The sequence below is a fragment of the Agaricus bisporus genome (genome assembly GCF_000300575.1).
Source record: "Agaricus bisporus var. bisporus H97 unplaced genomic scaffold AGABI2scaffold_4, whole genome shotgun sequence".
NCBI lineage: Eukaryota > Fungi > Basidiomycota > Agaricomycetes > Agaricales > Agaricaceae > Agaricus > Agaricus bisporus.
Window position 1 is genome coordinate 1,475,815 of NW_006267367.1, and position 13,664 is coordinate 1,489,478.

The following is a 13,664-nucleotide window of genomic DNA, read 5'->3' on the forward strand; positions in this document are numbered from 1 at the left end:
AATCCATGAAGTTTTCCGCCTATTATACGTGAGTGCACTTATGGATCTGATTTCCTGACTAATAGACATGTCTAGTTAGAGAAAGTTAACGAACCAAATATTGTTCGCACCCGGCCTGTAAGTCTTCTAGACAGGCAGTTTATCCGGGTCACCTATCAGTCCCCGCACCCGCCCTTGCCAGCCAGCCCGCCGCTCCCGCCACTGCCACTGCCACTCACCGAGCCCGAGGAGAGCGATCGAGAACTCCCCGACAAAACCCCGAGGCGGACACACCGGCTGCCGCGTCCTCCCAGCCCGACGCCCTCCGCCTCGAGCCTCCGGCCGTCCCTCAAGTCCCGCTCCAGCACTGCCGTCGAAGACCCCCCCGTCGTCCCTCCCCTTCCTCCCAACATCCCCCTCTCCGCTCCCGTCCCCCCTTTCTCCCCCATCCTCCTCTCCCTGCCACCACCCCATCCTCTCGACCCGGCCAGGACAATAGTCGCTCTCGAAACCTCCGCCGCGACCTACAAATCTACGCTGGCAACTCTCTCTTCGAGACCGTCTTATCTCGCAGATTACCTCTCAGAGATCGCCAAGCAGCGCTACTCTCACGTCTCGTCTGTCTACTCTACCGAAAGCTCAGACATCCACTCGGAGTCGCAAGGACAAACAGCATCAACCATACTTCACATCTTCCTCGATCGGCCCAGCGCCCCGTGAGTGTTCCAAATATGCTTCTGACCTAGACTGATCCATTCCACAAGGTATGCCCATATCCTGGCATTTCTCCGTACTCTAGTAGTCTCTCCGGATCATCCATCTGCACTCCCTCCAGGCATACAGTTGTCCTTCTTTTCAAATTCGACCTCGACCACGCTATTTAATACCAAGCTCGAGGCTCTCCTCGAGGTCAGAGACGAATCCGCTTATCTTGGACTTGATTCCCTCCAGAAACTATGCAATGAGGAAATCCGCCAGAGACTCGCCCATGCTCCTAGACATACCAGAGGCACTAGTTATGCTAGTGTCAACACTATGATGAGTCCCGGAATGCTGCCCATCATCGGTGGTGGCATTCCACCTGTCCACAGTCTTCATGCATCCGTTCATAGCCTCCATACCCTCACCGAATATGCAAAGGGAGACGAAAAAACATCCTCCAAAGACGTGCTGGCTCGTGTCTCGGGAAGTTCAGAAAGCCTAGACGAGGAAGGTGCAGAACCTCTTGTCAATTCGGCTTCTCCATCCCCTGTTCCTTCTCCAGTTCCATCGTTCGTCCCGCCGCGCCATCACAGAGACAATGTCATGACTTCTCAAGCTACATCCAAAGCATATCCTCACTCGACCTCCTCATCACCCGGTCCAACATACACTCGTCCCAAACTGCACAAGAAATCGGAATCTGCAAGCGTGGTACCAACCCGTCCACCTATTGTGCCAGATCTCAGTCGCAGATCAGAGACCAAGACTTTAGGAAGAGTTGCAGGGCACCATCATATTTCTTCCTCAATCGGAACCGGTGCGGTGCCCCCAGGCTGGATCTGAATGTCTTCCCTCGCTGACTTTTCACATCCATTGTATTCCATCATTCATTCTAGGCTGATACAAGCGGTATGACGTCTTTTGCTTTTTGTCTTTCTTTCCGTATTGTCATGCATGTCAAAAACCGCTATTCTTTTCATACCTGTCATTGCCGCGTGCCCGCATTGTTCTGCATACAGACATTTAGATATTTATACAGATTGTCTTGTCATCCCTTGTTCTTATGAGTCACACTTGAATCGGTAGCATGCAAAAAGAAAATAATTGGGGTGCCTCAATCTCGTAACAAAGTGTTGAATAACAGAACGACGGTCATGAACGAACTCGAAAAGAATCAGGTGTCATACACGTAGTATTATCGCATATTACATGAACGGCGTAAAAAAGGGAAGAATCCAAAGGACATGGTGGTCAATTAACAATACAAGCCTTGCGTTGGAAGGCTGCGAGCCACGTCATTGTGACATGGAGTTGGAAAAGGGATTTATCATATGGGGTAGGAGAGAAAAAGAAGGGAAAATCGCTCGCTTAATGCTTCTCCGCGGCCGCGTACGGGTTCACGCTGTAGACTTTGATGACAGGGGGACTCTTCGTCAGATCCGCGGTAACGATGACCTAAGATCATTCACATCGTTAAATCAATGCTACCACGAAACCAATACTAGAGGTACTCACAGGAACAGTCATGAGCTCTCGAATATCTTGTATCTTATGTCCTGCAGACGTCGTCCTCAATCCTTCAAATTCGGGTTTAACCTTTGCCATGGACAACAATCGTTGCTTCGAAGTCTCCAGAACAACGGCTTCTTGGTCTCTTCCAAGCACAATCTCGTCGTCATCATTATCGTCGAACAATGCATTCTCATCATGAACAGAACGAGAAGCGACTTCCATCTTAAGTGCATGTTGTTCCGCGTTTTGCTTGACCTTCTTCAAATGTTCATCATCACTATTTTCCGCTAGCCAAGTTATCACATCGCGGTCGGACCAATAGATTTGCAATGTGTCGGTATGCTCTTCATAAACGTGGTTCTGAATCATCAAGTTAGTCATCATGTACAATCCACCGGTAAAAGATTCCTCACGTCTATGGGCATTTGATCCACATGAACCCGCTTCTCGATTCCGAATTCAGGCACTAACACATCAAAAGCAGCTTCCAGAACGTTGATAACCTTTGCTTGACGGATAACAGGCCCATAGCGGTAAGTTAAATCGGATATGAGAACACACAAGAAAAGATGGGCTGATTGTCCCTGGGCGAGAGCAGCAGAGTCGTTTTTACTGTACAAGTCATGATGAGGTAGGATATTGAATATTGATTATTAATAAACTTACATATTGCACTGCTGAGCGACCTTGGCAACGGCGTCTCGATCCATGGTGAACTTGGTATCGACTGCAACGAAAAATTAGACCCAGTTACGCAGTAAATGAAAATGTTCACACCTCCTCCTTGTAAAACGGCATCCAGTTGCCGATGAACAAGTATATCGGCATAGCGGCGGATAGGTGAGGTAAAATGAGTGTAGAGGGGTTGATTCAAAGCATAGTGCTGATATTTAGCAATGTCCAGCATTCCCGCGCAGAAGTACTTGGCGCGTTGTGTGGCTTTATAACAAAGCAGTTGCAGAAGCTTACGAGCCGTCGGGTCCGTAATCGTATCAAGGGATTTCATGAGAGCACTAGCAGAGGATGTATCGATTTGGAAGCCCAGTCGCTCCGCACGTTTAACGAAGTTAATCTGAAGTTGATTAGCGAATGTCATGAGAATCAAACAGGTTCATGGACTTACAAGACGACGTTCAAGAGGGCTATCATGGCGGCGCAAGAGAGTTTGTTCTGGCAAATGGACGGCGACGTGTTGAGCAACGGATAAGTTGGTCAGGAGCATAAACTATCCAGTGTCAGACATTGTGTGAATCGCAGTCACCACTAGCTCACCTCCTCAACTAGAGTGTTGGAATCATATTTGTCATACTCTCTACAATCAGTCGGAAGCCCATTGTCGTCAAGCTGGAATTTGAGGCGCATAGAATCTACTATAAGAGCGCCGTTGCGCATCCTTTCCAAGCGAAGCTGTCGCGCTAAGTCAAACAACACCATGATATCACGACGGATGTCCTGAGTATCATGTTCGGGAATAGTAAATGCTGTACTCAAAGGCTTCCCATCAAGAACATTTTGCGCTTCGCGGTATGAAATTCTCCCGGCAGACCTGACCCACGATGAATTCCCAAAAAGTAAGTGAAAATTTGACAACTTACTTGATGACAGTCTTCCCAAACCACTTCTTAAGCACTTTAGCATCTTTTGTCATGGTGTAGACGACAGAGAAGGTGAGACGCTCTTGGCCGGGCAAAAGGCTACATAACTGTTCGCAAAGCATGGGAGGGAGCATCGGGACAGCTCTCTGCACAAGGTAGACACTGGTAGCACGTTTGCGGGCGTCGCGATCCAGGGCGGTGTTTGGTTTGACGAAGTAAGAGACATCGGCAATATGAACACCAACATCATAAGTACCGTCATCGTTGATCTTGACAGACAATGCATCATCGAGGTCTTTAGCATCTTCAGGATCCAGTGTGATAATCCTCTGATCACGCAGGTCTTGACGACCCTTGAATTCGTGCTCAGGAATGCTGGGAAATTTACCTAAATACGCCACTCTTGACCATAAAAATCAAAACTCACGCCCAAGGAACTGGAGGAATGCACTTGAGTACATTATCCGAGAATTCTTCCGTAGGGAAATTGCAGTCTTTGAGCAAGGCGCTGGTTTCAACTTCAATGTCACCAATAGGGCCAAGCTCTTCAACGAGTGTGCCGAAGGGATGTAAGGAGCTGATAGGCTAGATGATTATTATCAGCAATGATGTTTCTCTTGAAACGTTGCACTTACATGGCGTTTGATGCAGGCAACGAAGAGTCTGTTGGCATAAGCGTCAGAATTCTGCACAAAATCGGGAGGTGCTTGTTCAGTAGGGATTGCAATGAGGGGGACGCGTTTGTCCGTAGGTTTAAACCAGACAATCTTTGGACGCTCAATCGGTCCGCGACGTGGTTCTTCAGCACGATCGCCTTCTCTTTCGCGTCTTTCGGCCTCTTGTTTTTCTTTCGTCGCAGCAGAAGATGGACGAAGGAGACCTAAAGTTCCGGAAAAGAGTTGGCCAGGCATACGCTCAACAACTGCCACAACGTGACCAGCGAATTGAGGCTTGACCTCGTCTGTAACCCTAACAGAATGTTATAAAGTGAGAAGATACGATTGATAGTCGTAACACATACTCTTCATCCTCAAATAACATCAGACCTTGACCCTCGACTTCTACGTCATCCTTTTTCTTGTCATCCTTGCGACCGACTTTCGAATCATAAGCAGAATTTTCCTCCTTCTTCCTCTTCTTTTCTTCCTTCTCTTTCTTGGTTCCCCAGACTTCATCGACATCAAGGAGTTCGACGGCAACGATATCACCTTCTAAGGCACGATTACGGTCCTTTGAACCACATATATAGATGTCCGCATCAAGAACCTCAGTGGCAACATAGGCATCTGATCGATTCCTCTTGTTAACGCGGAGTATGCCAACGACCAATTTTCCAGCAGCTAGAAGAGGAGGAAGCGAGGCTTGCGGGAGATAAGGAGCGAAAAGAGATTTGCGCTGGGGTTGGCTTGCCTGTTGCTGAAGCTGAGTTTGGAACTGCTGTTGCTGCTGCTGCAAGAGATTAATTCCTCCAAGACCAAGACCCATCATGTTTGCGGCCATCATATTCGGCAGCATATTGGGGAAACTAAAAGATGGCATCTTGTGATGATGGCCACCCGCAGCGGCACGGAACTGCTGCAAGCTTTGTAATTGAGCCTGGGCTTGGGCCAAGTCAGCTGCGAACGCGTTTGTGTTTTGAACACTGCCAACACCGCCATCTGTAAGGTTAAGAAGAAAACGTGTTAATTCTCACTGTAGTGAAACCCAAGAGGCACCATGATTCCACTTACTGATACGCCATGTAGAGTCAGCCCGTGAAACTTGCCTCGAATGACCGCCATTTAATCCAGGAGGGGCAACGAATCCGTCTTCATAACCCTCCTGAGTAGAGGGAAAGGCAAAAGTGCCAGGATTTCCATTTCCAGAGTTGCCGATGTTCTTGTTGACAACGTTAACGCTGTGTCTACGACCATGACCACGAGGCACAGTTGGCGACTGTCCATCAAGGTTCATATTCAGGCTCGCGAGGTTTCCAAACTGACCCATAGGGTTCTGAAAGTTGACATTAGGGTTAGCCATAGTGCTTTGAACCCTCCTATGTGCTCCACGATTTGGACCCAGGCCTGGTGTCTGGAAAGAAAGAACTGAACCGGAGGCTAACTGTTGCTGATAGAGCGCCTGTTGTTGCTGTTGAAGTGCTTCAATTTGTTGTTGGATGGCAATCTACATGAAAAACGTGAGTGGCACTATAGAAGCTCATCGATTGGGGAGCGCACTTGTTCAGCCATGATACCGGTGATTTCTCCACTCTCTGCCTTTCTTTGACTCACATCTTGACCAGGAAACTCAGTCGGTGCTTGGTTTTGCTGGGGAAATTGGAAACCCACGTCTTCTTCGTTGATGGACGGTCCCACTTGCGGAGCACGCTTACGTTGACTGGCACCGAACATGAAATCGGGCGCCAGCTGAGGCCGACCGGTGGGTCCAACAGCGTCAAAATGTTCTTGTTGTTGAGCTGCAAGGGCAGCAAAACGAGGAGGAACAAAGCTCTGTGATTGGCTGCGTAATTGGTGACTCGAAGGGGTGATGAAACGCTCTGGAATCTCCCCCTCCTCATAGGAGCCATTTCCATCCTCCTCGATTGTGGCACCGAGGTGAGGAGAAAAGGAGTTGAAATTTCCGGATAAGGCGGAATTACCAAGTGATGCAGCCTTGCGGTGTTTCTGGTCCGCTCCCATGCCAGCATAAGATGGGGCTCCGGGTTGGAACACTGGCGCGTTAACAGGGAGAGTGCTGGTATGAGCGGTGGGCCCGAAAGTGATTGGGGGACCAGCTGCCTGTTGATTAGGTGAGGTAGTCTTCAGATCGGCAATGAGATTTTGAAGAGAAGAAAGAGCAGCGCTCGACTCGGTAGTTTGTGGAGCGGGTGAGTTGGACGATTTGGGGTCTCTGGGAGTGATGTTTCGGATGGTGGCCGAGGCTGATGGACCTTTCCGGTGACTGGATCTACCGATGGAAGGTTTGCGTTGGTCGGGTTTCTTACCATTTTCGGCTCCCTTTTTGCTGGCGGTGTCAGAACCAGACTCCGTATGAGCTGCGGTCCCGGATGGCTTCTTGTTGCTGTTTTGAGAGGAGGGACGAGTCCCAGCTTGGCTGGATGTTCCAGTAGATTTGACATTAGTATTAGAGCCGTTCTTCTTTGGCCCGCGGTTACTTCCAGCCCCAGAAGAGGGCTTCCTTTCATCTTTCTTAGGAGGCTGGATTTGCGGCGTAATATCGTCGGTCATGTCGTTCGTAAAGTATTGAGGACGAAAAGGCAATTATCAAGACGGATATTCAGGTTTTATCTATTTTATTGTTTTGCTTAGGCTTCAGAGTGTCAACAGTCCTGGGTGCGCACGTTGCATCAGCATGATCAAGCAAAGAGAGAGGTGCTAGCGCTTTACCTGGAAGTGGTTGGTTGTGTGTACTGGATGGCTTTGCCCTGTGGGGCGAGTGGGACGAAAGAATGCAAGTGGGGGGACTTATCGGTGGTGGTGGTGGTGAAAATGAAGACACTTGATGGTCACCAACCTCGACTGGCTATTCTCAGTTGACTGGCTACCTTCCCACGGTCCAAGCGACAACGTTTCAACATTTCATTTCACCACACGACATACCTGCCGCAATGCTACGTAAGATGCCAGCTGACATATCAGGTGCGACAAGAGGTATAGAGGCCCAAAAGTGCCCAGGTGTAAAGTAACTCTAAACTCTATGCGAACGGACAAACAAGCAATCTCTAGGTCAAGCTTTGCCAAGCTTCGCAATAATCGTTGAAGTATACTCCTTCGTGGTTGCCTCGCCTCCCAAATCCCCTGTAATAGTTTTGCCTTCCGCAATAGTCTACAGCAAAAGTCAAATAAGGGTCCCTAGACAATTCAATGTCAACGTACTGAGAGAGCAGCCTTCTCTATCCTGTCGGCGTGTTCATACAAATTCATATGCCTAACACAGTGTAAGTCTACCGCCTCCGAAGGATCAAACAACAAACCTGAGCATCATCAAAGACGACAAGAGAAGAGCAGTGGGATTAGCCAATCCCTTGCCTATGACGTCCGGCATGAGTTATGGCAGCAGTTTGAATCAAATTCATGGTCCACAGACCTGCAATGTCGGGAGCGGAGCCGTGTACTGCCTCGAAAATAGAAGCATCCTGGGCAACGACGTAAGTAGGGCAGATGCGCATGCAGGGCCGAGTGCACTCACTCTGCCGATGTTACCAGACGGTGTAAGGCCGAGACCACCAATAAGGCCAGCACACATGTCTGAGAGAATGTCACCATACAAATTCGGCATCACCATGACGCGATCTGAGAACGGCCTAGGGTTGGTTACAATCTGCAGTAAAGGTAAACATGAGGAAGGGATCCTAAGCTTCCTTATGTACCTGCAAGCAGACTCTGTCCAGGAGATCTTCATCGTAGGCTACATCCGGAAATTCCTTCGAAACCTCACGGCAGGCCGAAAGGAACATTCCATCGGACATTTTCCTGTTTAAGTGAGCATGAGTATCAAGCCGATTTGACCTACTTACATGATATTAGCTTTGTGCACAGCAGTTACGCGTTTGCGTCCGCTCGATTGCGCGTAATGGAACGCGTAACGAGCAACGCGTTCCGACGCATCCCATGTAATGAGCTTGATGGATTGGACCACACCATCGATAACCTGAGGGGAAGATGAACGCCATGAGGAACTATGGTGGCAGGATGCCAAAACAGATATACCTCGTGCTCGATACCTGAGTATTCACCCTCAGTGTTTTCACGAATCAGAACAGTGTTAACATCATCATAAGGGGTCTTGAAACCTTTGATAGAAACGCAAGGTCTGACGTTAGCGAACAGGTTGAACGTTCGACGAAGGGTCAAATTCAGAGAGACGTGTCCCTTTCCGACTGCAAAAGTGAGCAAAGGAAAAGTTCCAAATACATAAGACCTACTAGGGGTGGCCAAAGGACCTTTGACGCGCGATTTAGGTTAAAATTGGATATATGAACAAGTTACCCACCTTTGAGAGCGACTGTATTGCGCTTGACGGATTGGATAGCAGTATCGGGTATGACAGTCTTGCCTCCCTTAAGGACGGGAGTAACGCTGACTTCCTCCCACTGAATAGGAACCTGCGCGGCTTATTGACACCGTACGGAAGGATGGCTGGCAAGAACGTACGTTGGCAGCAGTGTATATATCTTTGATGGACTGGCTAATTTCGGGTCCAATACCTTGTTCGGAAAATGAGCTAGTCGGCCAGTTTAGAGTCTGACAGAAATTTCACCATCTCCAGGTATAAGCGTTACCGTGTATTTTCCCTAGTTCGTAGTAGTCTTAGCACATTTTCAAGACAAAAAAGCCCACACCCACATTTGATCCCTTTTGGCCCGCAAATGCTGCAGTGGGAGCGGCCGAGGCATAACGACGGACGGCCTGAGTATGATTTAGCGCACACCAAGTTGAAACAGGAACTACTCACATAACCCTGCTTGAGAGTATTTTGCGCAAACCCAAGGAGAGATCGAGAGGTGGTGAGCATTTTGGGAGGGGTAAGCGTTTGGCTCCGATGCATAAATTTCCCGGCTTCCGTCGATCACGCACGTGAGTCGGAGGAAACGCGATTGCCAATTGGCTAGGTTAGCGCCCCAGCCTGACAACTTCAAGGGATTTCAATGCACATATAATTATGATTTTACACAACAAACTCAAAGATAACACTCGTGAATTGCGTCAAAAACTACCCTCGGCAGCGTGGCTAATCATTGAAGAGTAAGATACGGAGGTCCATCCTAGGTGCTGAGTAAACCATCAAGCTGTTGCCGATATTGTTCCATATTTCGCTCTGTTTCTTCGTCTTCTGCGGTGCTTTCGATAGTCTGGAAATGAGATGTCAGTTTTAATCAGTGAGGACATTCCCAAGTAAGGCTCACCGGGAGTCCCGTCCCCACAGGACCAATAAGGCCAAGTTTTCCATCAGTTAACTCGAATAACACTTTATCGACTTCGGCGCCAGCCTCTTCTTCCAGTTCCTCGTCCTCCTCAATCTCCAGAGTGTCTTCAAGCATCTCCTCTAATATGCCAGCCTGGATATTGGACTAATTATCATTGATGCAAAGAATCTCAAATTGGAAGTACCTTGGTCATCTCCATGCTCATCTCTCGCATGGTTTGGCTAACCTGGGGAAGCTTGATAAGTGAATTAGACAACTTCATTATTTCAGTCGATTTCTGCAGGGACCCGGTCACTTTCGCCATGGCTAGCAATGAAATTGTGTCAATCGGTGGTTTTTGAGAATGCATTACGCTCCCACCTAACTGCTGCGCAAGTTGTGTACTGATTGAACCAAGTCTTGCTTTGCTGACAGACAAATTGTCTTTCTGCCTGCTACTCCTTACTACCTCCTTTGCCAACATACGCGCAGATTTGACATCACCCTTCATAGCAAGTTGTTTAACGGTTGTTCGAGCCTTGCCAGTGGCCAAGTCTAACTGAAATTGGAAAATTAATATCCAGCATCATCAAAGAGCTACGATCTCCAACCTGCCTCATCTCCCGATCCAAAATTCTTTGTTCTGCCCGCAACTTTGACTGCCATGCGCGCACGCGCTCTTCTGGCGTTGGTCCATAGAGAAAGCGATTGATAGCTTGCATGTCGAAGATGACGATAATGCTATTGAAGACCAAGTCGGCCTCCCATTAACCTGTGTTTACAAGGTAGGCGTTTACAAACAGTGACAAGTACCCGGTTAGCTGTTGGTCACAACGAGTGCTGACGTAATACAATAGCAGGAAGAGATAAAGTACATTTTTCTACACTCTTGGATATATATTATAATTATTCAAGAGCCGTACAATAGTTGTCCCTGACAAATACACGGGCCGAGAATGACAAAAGGGAGAGAGGAAAAGAACAGGCCAGCCTGTCAGGACCTTAGGGTCCAACACGCTGAATTTGATTAACCAATGTTTCCCAATAACTCCAATCTGATCCTTCCAACACTGCCAAGGAGCGAAGGTCTGGTACCACCGTTGAATTAGTACTTCCTAGCCAAGCCGGAAATTCCCCTCCTGTTCCAACCCAAGGCGTTGAACCAGTGGATGCGTCCATAGGTGCGTTGCTGATGGTATTGCACCAATGATCGAGAAGTGATTGCGCTGCATTTTCATCGTCGCCGTGAGGACTATTAGAAGTAGTGGGAGAATTCACATAGTCTTGCGACTGTTGTAAGCGATGGAAAGTGGGAGACTGCGTCAGGTGCTGGTTAAGATTAGAAATAGCGAGGGGTTGATCTTGCGTTCCAATGTTTAGCAGGGACGGATACGTTTTCGCAGATGACCCAGATTTCTGGAGACTGAGTAGAAGTTGAGCCTGCTGTTCTGGTTTTGTAGGATCTGCGAGAGTAGATCGATGAGTCTCAGTAAAGGACTCGACCTGCGAAGCTTTAGCCTTCAGAAACTCGATAGTCTTTAGCTCGCGTCGCGTCGTTTCGTCTAATTCATGTGTTCCTTCGTGGTCTTTCATAAAACCATCTAGGATTGCATGCATTTGTTCGGAATATTTCCCCTTCGGCTCAAGAATGAAATATAGTCCGCTAATCATCGCGGTCTGGAATTCACGATACGCGTTACTGAGGGAATCTTGTGTTTCCTTGGACACGCTATCTCGAAATGCCTGGCGTATTTCATAGTCTTTGATCGCGGATTCGAAGCATGCTATTCGAGATCGAGCATATCGCTCCGAGTTCAGACGTTTCAGGAGGTACGGCCGGTGAAGGCCCGTTCGGACGAATAGTATCTCCGTCAAAAGGAGAAACCTGTGGATAGCGACAAATGGATGTGTTTCGTCAAGGCTTGTATCAGGTGCAAGGCCGTAGTGTGGTGGTAGATTAGTGATAAATTTCAGTATTTCATCGTCAAGCGCCAGCACGTCAGAATAGTGACTGCGCTCACGAACTTGTTGGAAATGATGCACAATACGCCCGGTGATAGCAGAGAGCTGGTGACGAAGTATAACGAATGTCATAGGAGTGGGCGTGGACAGCGGTGGGGATTCATAAGCTGATGTCTGCTTGGAAGCATCATCGATATTAGACGGCATCTTCGTGGAAGTGTAATCATCTTGGATAGAGTTAGGCCTTCCCAAGACGAGTGCATACGAGCGATCCGCATGATACAGATATGACCTAAAGTAGAAGAGGTGAGTTCAACAATGTGAACACATTCGAATAGTGGCGTTACTCACCAAATTCGCCGTCGATACTCGACACGACATGGGTCCATACCCTGTCATCGAATGAGTAATCATTTTCGCCAACCAAGAAATTCATCGTACCATATTCGAGCCATCTCTATGTAGACCTAGAGCCTGAGCAGTCCTGACGGCGGCACCAAGCTGACTCCAGCACTCAGTTATGCGACGGTCAAAAGTGAGAAATCGAGCGCTCTTTGAAACGTAATGTTAGTTTACAATAGAAACTGCTTCTTAAACCGACTTACTAATAATCTGGTGAGTACGATGTCTAAAGAATCAGGTTGTATAGCAGCTGCTATAAGCAATGATCGACGAGCTGGTGTTTGCCTGTTGAGAGCAGCTCCGTGAATAAAACGGCCCACTTACAAGACCAATAATAGCGAAGCGACGTTATGCGCCGAGTTCTTGCATCTCCGCCTACAGTTTCGGGAGATAACCGAGCAGAAATAGCCAGTACAACGAAGAGAAGAGGTAAAAAACGAACGTCGTTAGGGTTGGTGGCGCCAATGCCATCGCGGCCATGGGCACAGATGGATGAGTAAGCCGCACGAAATTCCTTCTCGTCCAGAGGATATCGCGTCCAATTTCTGCCATATAGGTTCTCAACTGGGATCATATCAGAGGCAAGTCACTTACATGGACGTGAAATAATAATTAACGAGAACATCCGAGACTCGCAGAGGTGGCAGTTCTTGCAGTAATTCGGAGATTTTATGTGGTGATACACCACATTCTTGCACTAAAGATTTAAGATTATCGGCAGCCGAGGGTTCAAGGTCCTCTTCGATGCTCGTTAATGGTGGCTTCTGGGTCAAAGCCTGTCCGTTCAAGCCGCGCAGGTCGTCCCCGACTGTCTCTCCATCAACCAGACTCGGCACATGCAGTAACTGTCATTATCAGATGCACGTTAGGCTGGCGAAACGTACAATGCACACCTGCTCGAGGACGGGTCCCGGAGCTACGCTCCCGGACGCACTGTTTCCATACCATTTACCGCTCTGGAATGTCCCCCCACTAGGGTCCTGTTCATCGGGTTGCGAGCGGTTATCGTCTTCTGCGATTGAGGGGGAACTTCGCTGTACAGAACCATTGGCGTCGTGCTGCATAGAATTTCCAGCCCAAAACTGAGGGAGAGCGTTTTCAATAATTTGTTCAAGACGAGCGATGCGAGCGTTGACATCATGGTCGGCTTTTCCAGGAGTGTAGGCTTTGCAGAGCTCTGGGACCCTTCGAGCGATACACTGACGACAATTTGAGTCCGGGTCAAGCGATAGTGGGTATGTGACTTACATGAGAGCAAGGTACTTGTCGATCACACTGGAAGAGAGTGGTGAACTTCTTGCTTCAAGGGCAAGAGGGTGACTCACTTTTTGTTTTCTACGGTGGCATTCTCCGCAAGAGAAACTTCGATCTATGAGAAAAAAGCAAAATTGAAGGCCGGTATTTTGATACATACCTCACTCTTGTCCGCTGCTTTTTGTTTGCCTGCAAGGTGTCATCCTCCTGCTTCTTGCGCTTGGCAAGTGAAGATTGAGATTGAGAACTACCCGATGATTTGGCTGTCAGCATAAAGGGACGGGACGTCGAAGCGATTAGATAGAGTAAAACGTTGACTCGGTTGTAGACAAGTGTTTTCCGACTGGTCGCAA

The 13,664-nt window shown here is 48.3% G+C and overlaps 5 protein-coding genes across 5 annotated transcripts; all 5 read right to left on the reverse strand.

Moving 5' to 3' along the window:
- Positions 1–419: 419 nt before the first annotated feature.
- On the reverse strand, positions 420–1,708 carry AGABI2DRAFT_135527 (hypothetical protein). The gene is made up of 2 exons (XM_006460227.1): positions 744–1,708; positions 420–695 (listed from the first exon to the last, which is right to left on the reverse strand). The coding sequence occupies exon 1, from the start codon at positions 1,096–1,098 to the stop codon at positions 934–936; it is 165 nt and encodes a 54-aa protein (XP_006460290.1). The 5' UTR covers positions 1,099–1,708; the 3' UTR covers positions 420–695; positions 744–933.
- A 57-nt stretch (positions 1,709–1,765) lies between these two features.
- AGABI2DRAFT_192038 (hypothetical protein) lies at positions 1,766–6,597 on the reverse strand. The gene is made up of 13 exons (XM_006460228.1): positions 6,005–6,597; positions 5,519–5,951; positions 4,810–5,446; positions 4,424–4,757; positions 4,216–4,373; positions 3,789–4,163; positions 3,466–3,739; positions 3,317–3,418; positions 2,971–3,265; positions 2,860–2,920; positions 2,607–2,805; positions 2,197–2,553; positions 1,766–2,136 (listed from the first exon to the last, which is right to left on the reverse strand). The coding sequence occupies exons 1-13, from the start codon at positions 6,464–6,466 to the stop codon at positions 2,050–2,052; spliced, it is 3,774 nt and encodes a 1,257-aa protein (XP_006460291.1). The 5' UTR covers positions 6,467–6,597; the 3' UTR covers positions 1,766–2,049.
- A 364-nt stretch (positions 6,598–6,961) lies between these two features.
- Positions 6,962–9,321, reverse strand: AGABI2DRAFT_192040 (mitochondrial NAD-dependent isocitrate dehydrogenase subunit 2 precursor). The gene is made up of 15 exons (XM_006460229.1): positions 9,243–9,321; positions 9,134–9,196; positions 9,048–9,081; positions 8,942–8,994; positions 8,781–8,892; positions 8,713–8,730; positions 8,498–8,667; positions 8,305–8,438; positions 8,158–8,260; positions 7,977–8,108; positions 7,875–7,923; positions 7,762–7,816; positions 7,664–7,715; positions 7,175–7,613; positions 6,962–7,116 (listed from the first exon to the last, which is right to left on the reverse strand). Exons 1-14 carry the CDS (start codon positions 9,300–9,302, stop codon positions 7,515–7,517), a joined length of 1,134 nt encoding a protein of 377 aa, XP_006460292.1. The 5' UTR covers positions 9,303–9,321; the 3' UTR covers positions 6,962–7,116; positions 7,175–7,514.
- Positions 9,322–9,552: 231 nt separating this feature from the next.
- Positions 9,553–10,415, reverse strand: AGABI2DRAFT_150260 (hypothetical protein; the record flags this gene model as incomplete). The annotated part of the gene is made up of 5 exons (XM_006460230.1): positions 9,553–9,639; positions 9,694–9,846; positions 9,899–10,020; positions 10,075–10,252; positions 10,305–10,415. The coding sequence occupies 5 exons, from the start codon at positions 10,413–10,415 to the stop codon at positions 9,553–9,555; spliced, it is 651 nt and encodes a 216-aa protein (XP_006460293.1).
- A 280-nt stretch (positions 10,416–10,695) lies between these two features.
- On the reverse strand, positions 10,696–13,584 carry AGABI2DRAFT_67224 (hypothetical protein; the record flags this gene model as incomplete). The annotated part of the gene is made up of 10 exons (XM_006460231.1): positions 10,696–11,947; positions 12,007–12,047; positions 12,097–12,207; positions 12,261–12,331; positions 12,382–12,602; positions 12,652–12,885; positions 12,922–13,256; positions 13,306–13,332; positions 13,383–13,419; positions 13,472–13,584. The coding sequence occupies 10 exons, from the start codon at positions 13,582–13,584 to the stop codon at positions 10,696–10,698; spliced, it is 2,442 nt and encodes an 813-aa protein (XP_006460294.1).
- Positions 13,585–13,664: the final 80 nt, after the last annotated feature.

Bases quoted from the DNA above. Each gene is read 5' to 3' on its own strand.
- AGABI2DRAFT_192040 (XM_006460229.1), bottom strand. From the start codon at position 9,302: ATGCTCACCACCTCTCGATCTCTCCTTGGGTTTGCGCAAAATACTCTC. The intron at 8,261-8,304 runs GTAAGTAGGTCA...TCACTTAAACAG, and splicing joins GTGCACAAAGCTAATATCAT to GAAAATGTCCGATGGAATGT. The intron at 7,716-7,761 runs GTTTGTTGTTTG...ACACTGTGTTAG, and splicing joins TCGTCTTTGATGATGCTCAG to GCATATGAATTTGTATGAAC.
- AGABI2DRAFT_192038 (XM_006460228.1), bottom strand. From the start codon at position 6,466: ATGGGAGCGGACCAGAAACACCGCAAGGCTGCATCACTTGGTAATTCC. The intron at 5,447-5,518 runs GTAAGTGGAATC...TTAACCTTACAG, and splicing joins TGACTCTACATGGCGTATCA to ATGGCGGTGTTGGCAGTGTT. The intron at 2,554-2,606 runs GTGAGGAATCTT...TTGATGATTCAG, and splicing joins TGGATCAAATGCCCATAGAC to AACCACGTTTATGAAGAGCA.
- AGABI2DRAFT_135527 (XM_006460227.1), bottom strand. From the start codon at position 1,098: ATGGAGGCTATGAACGGATGCATGAAGACTGTGGACAGGTGGAATGCC.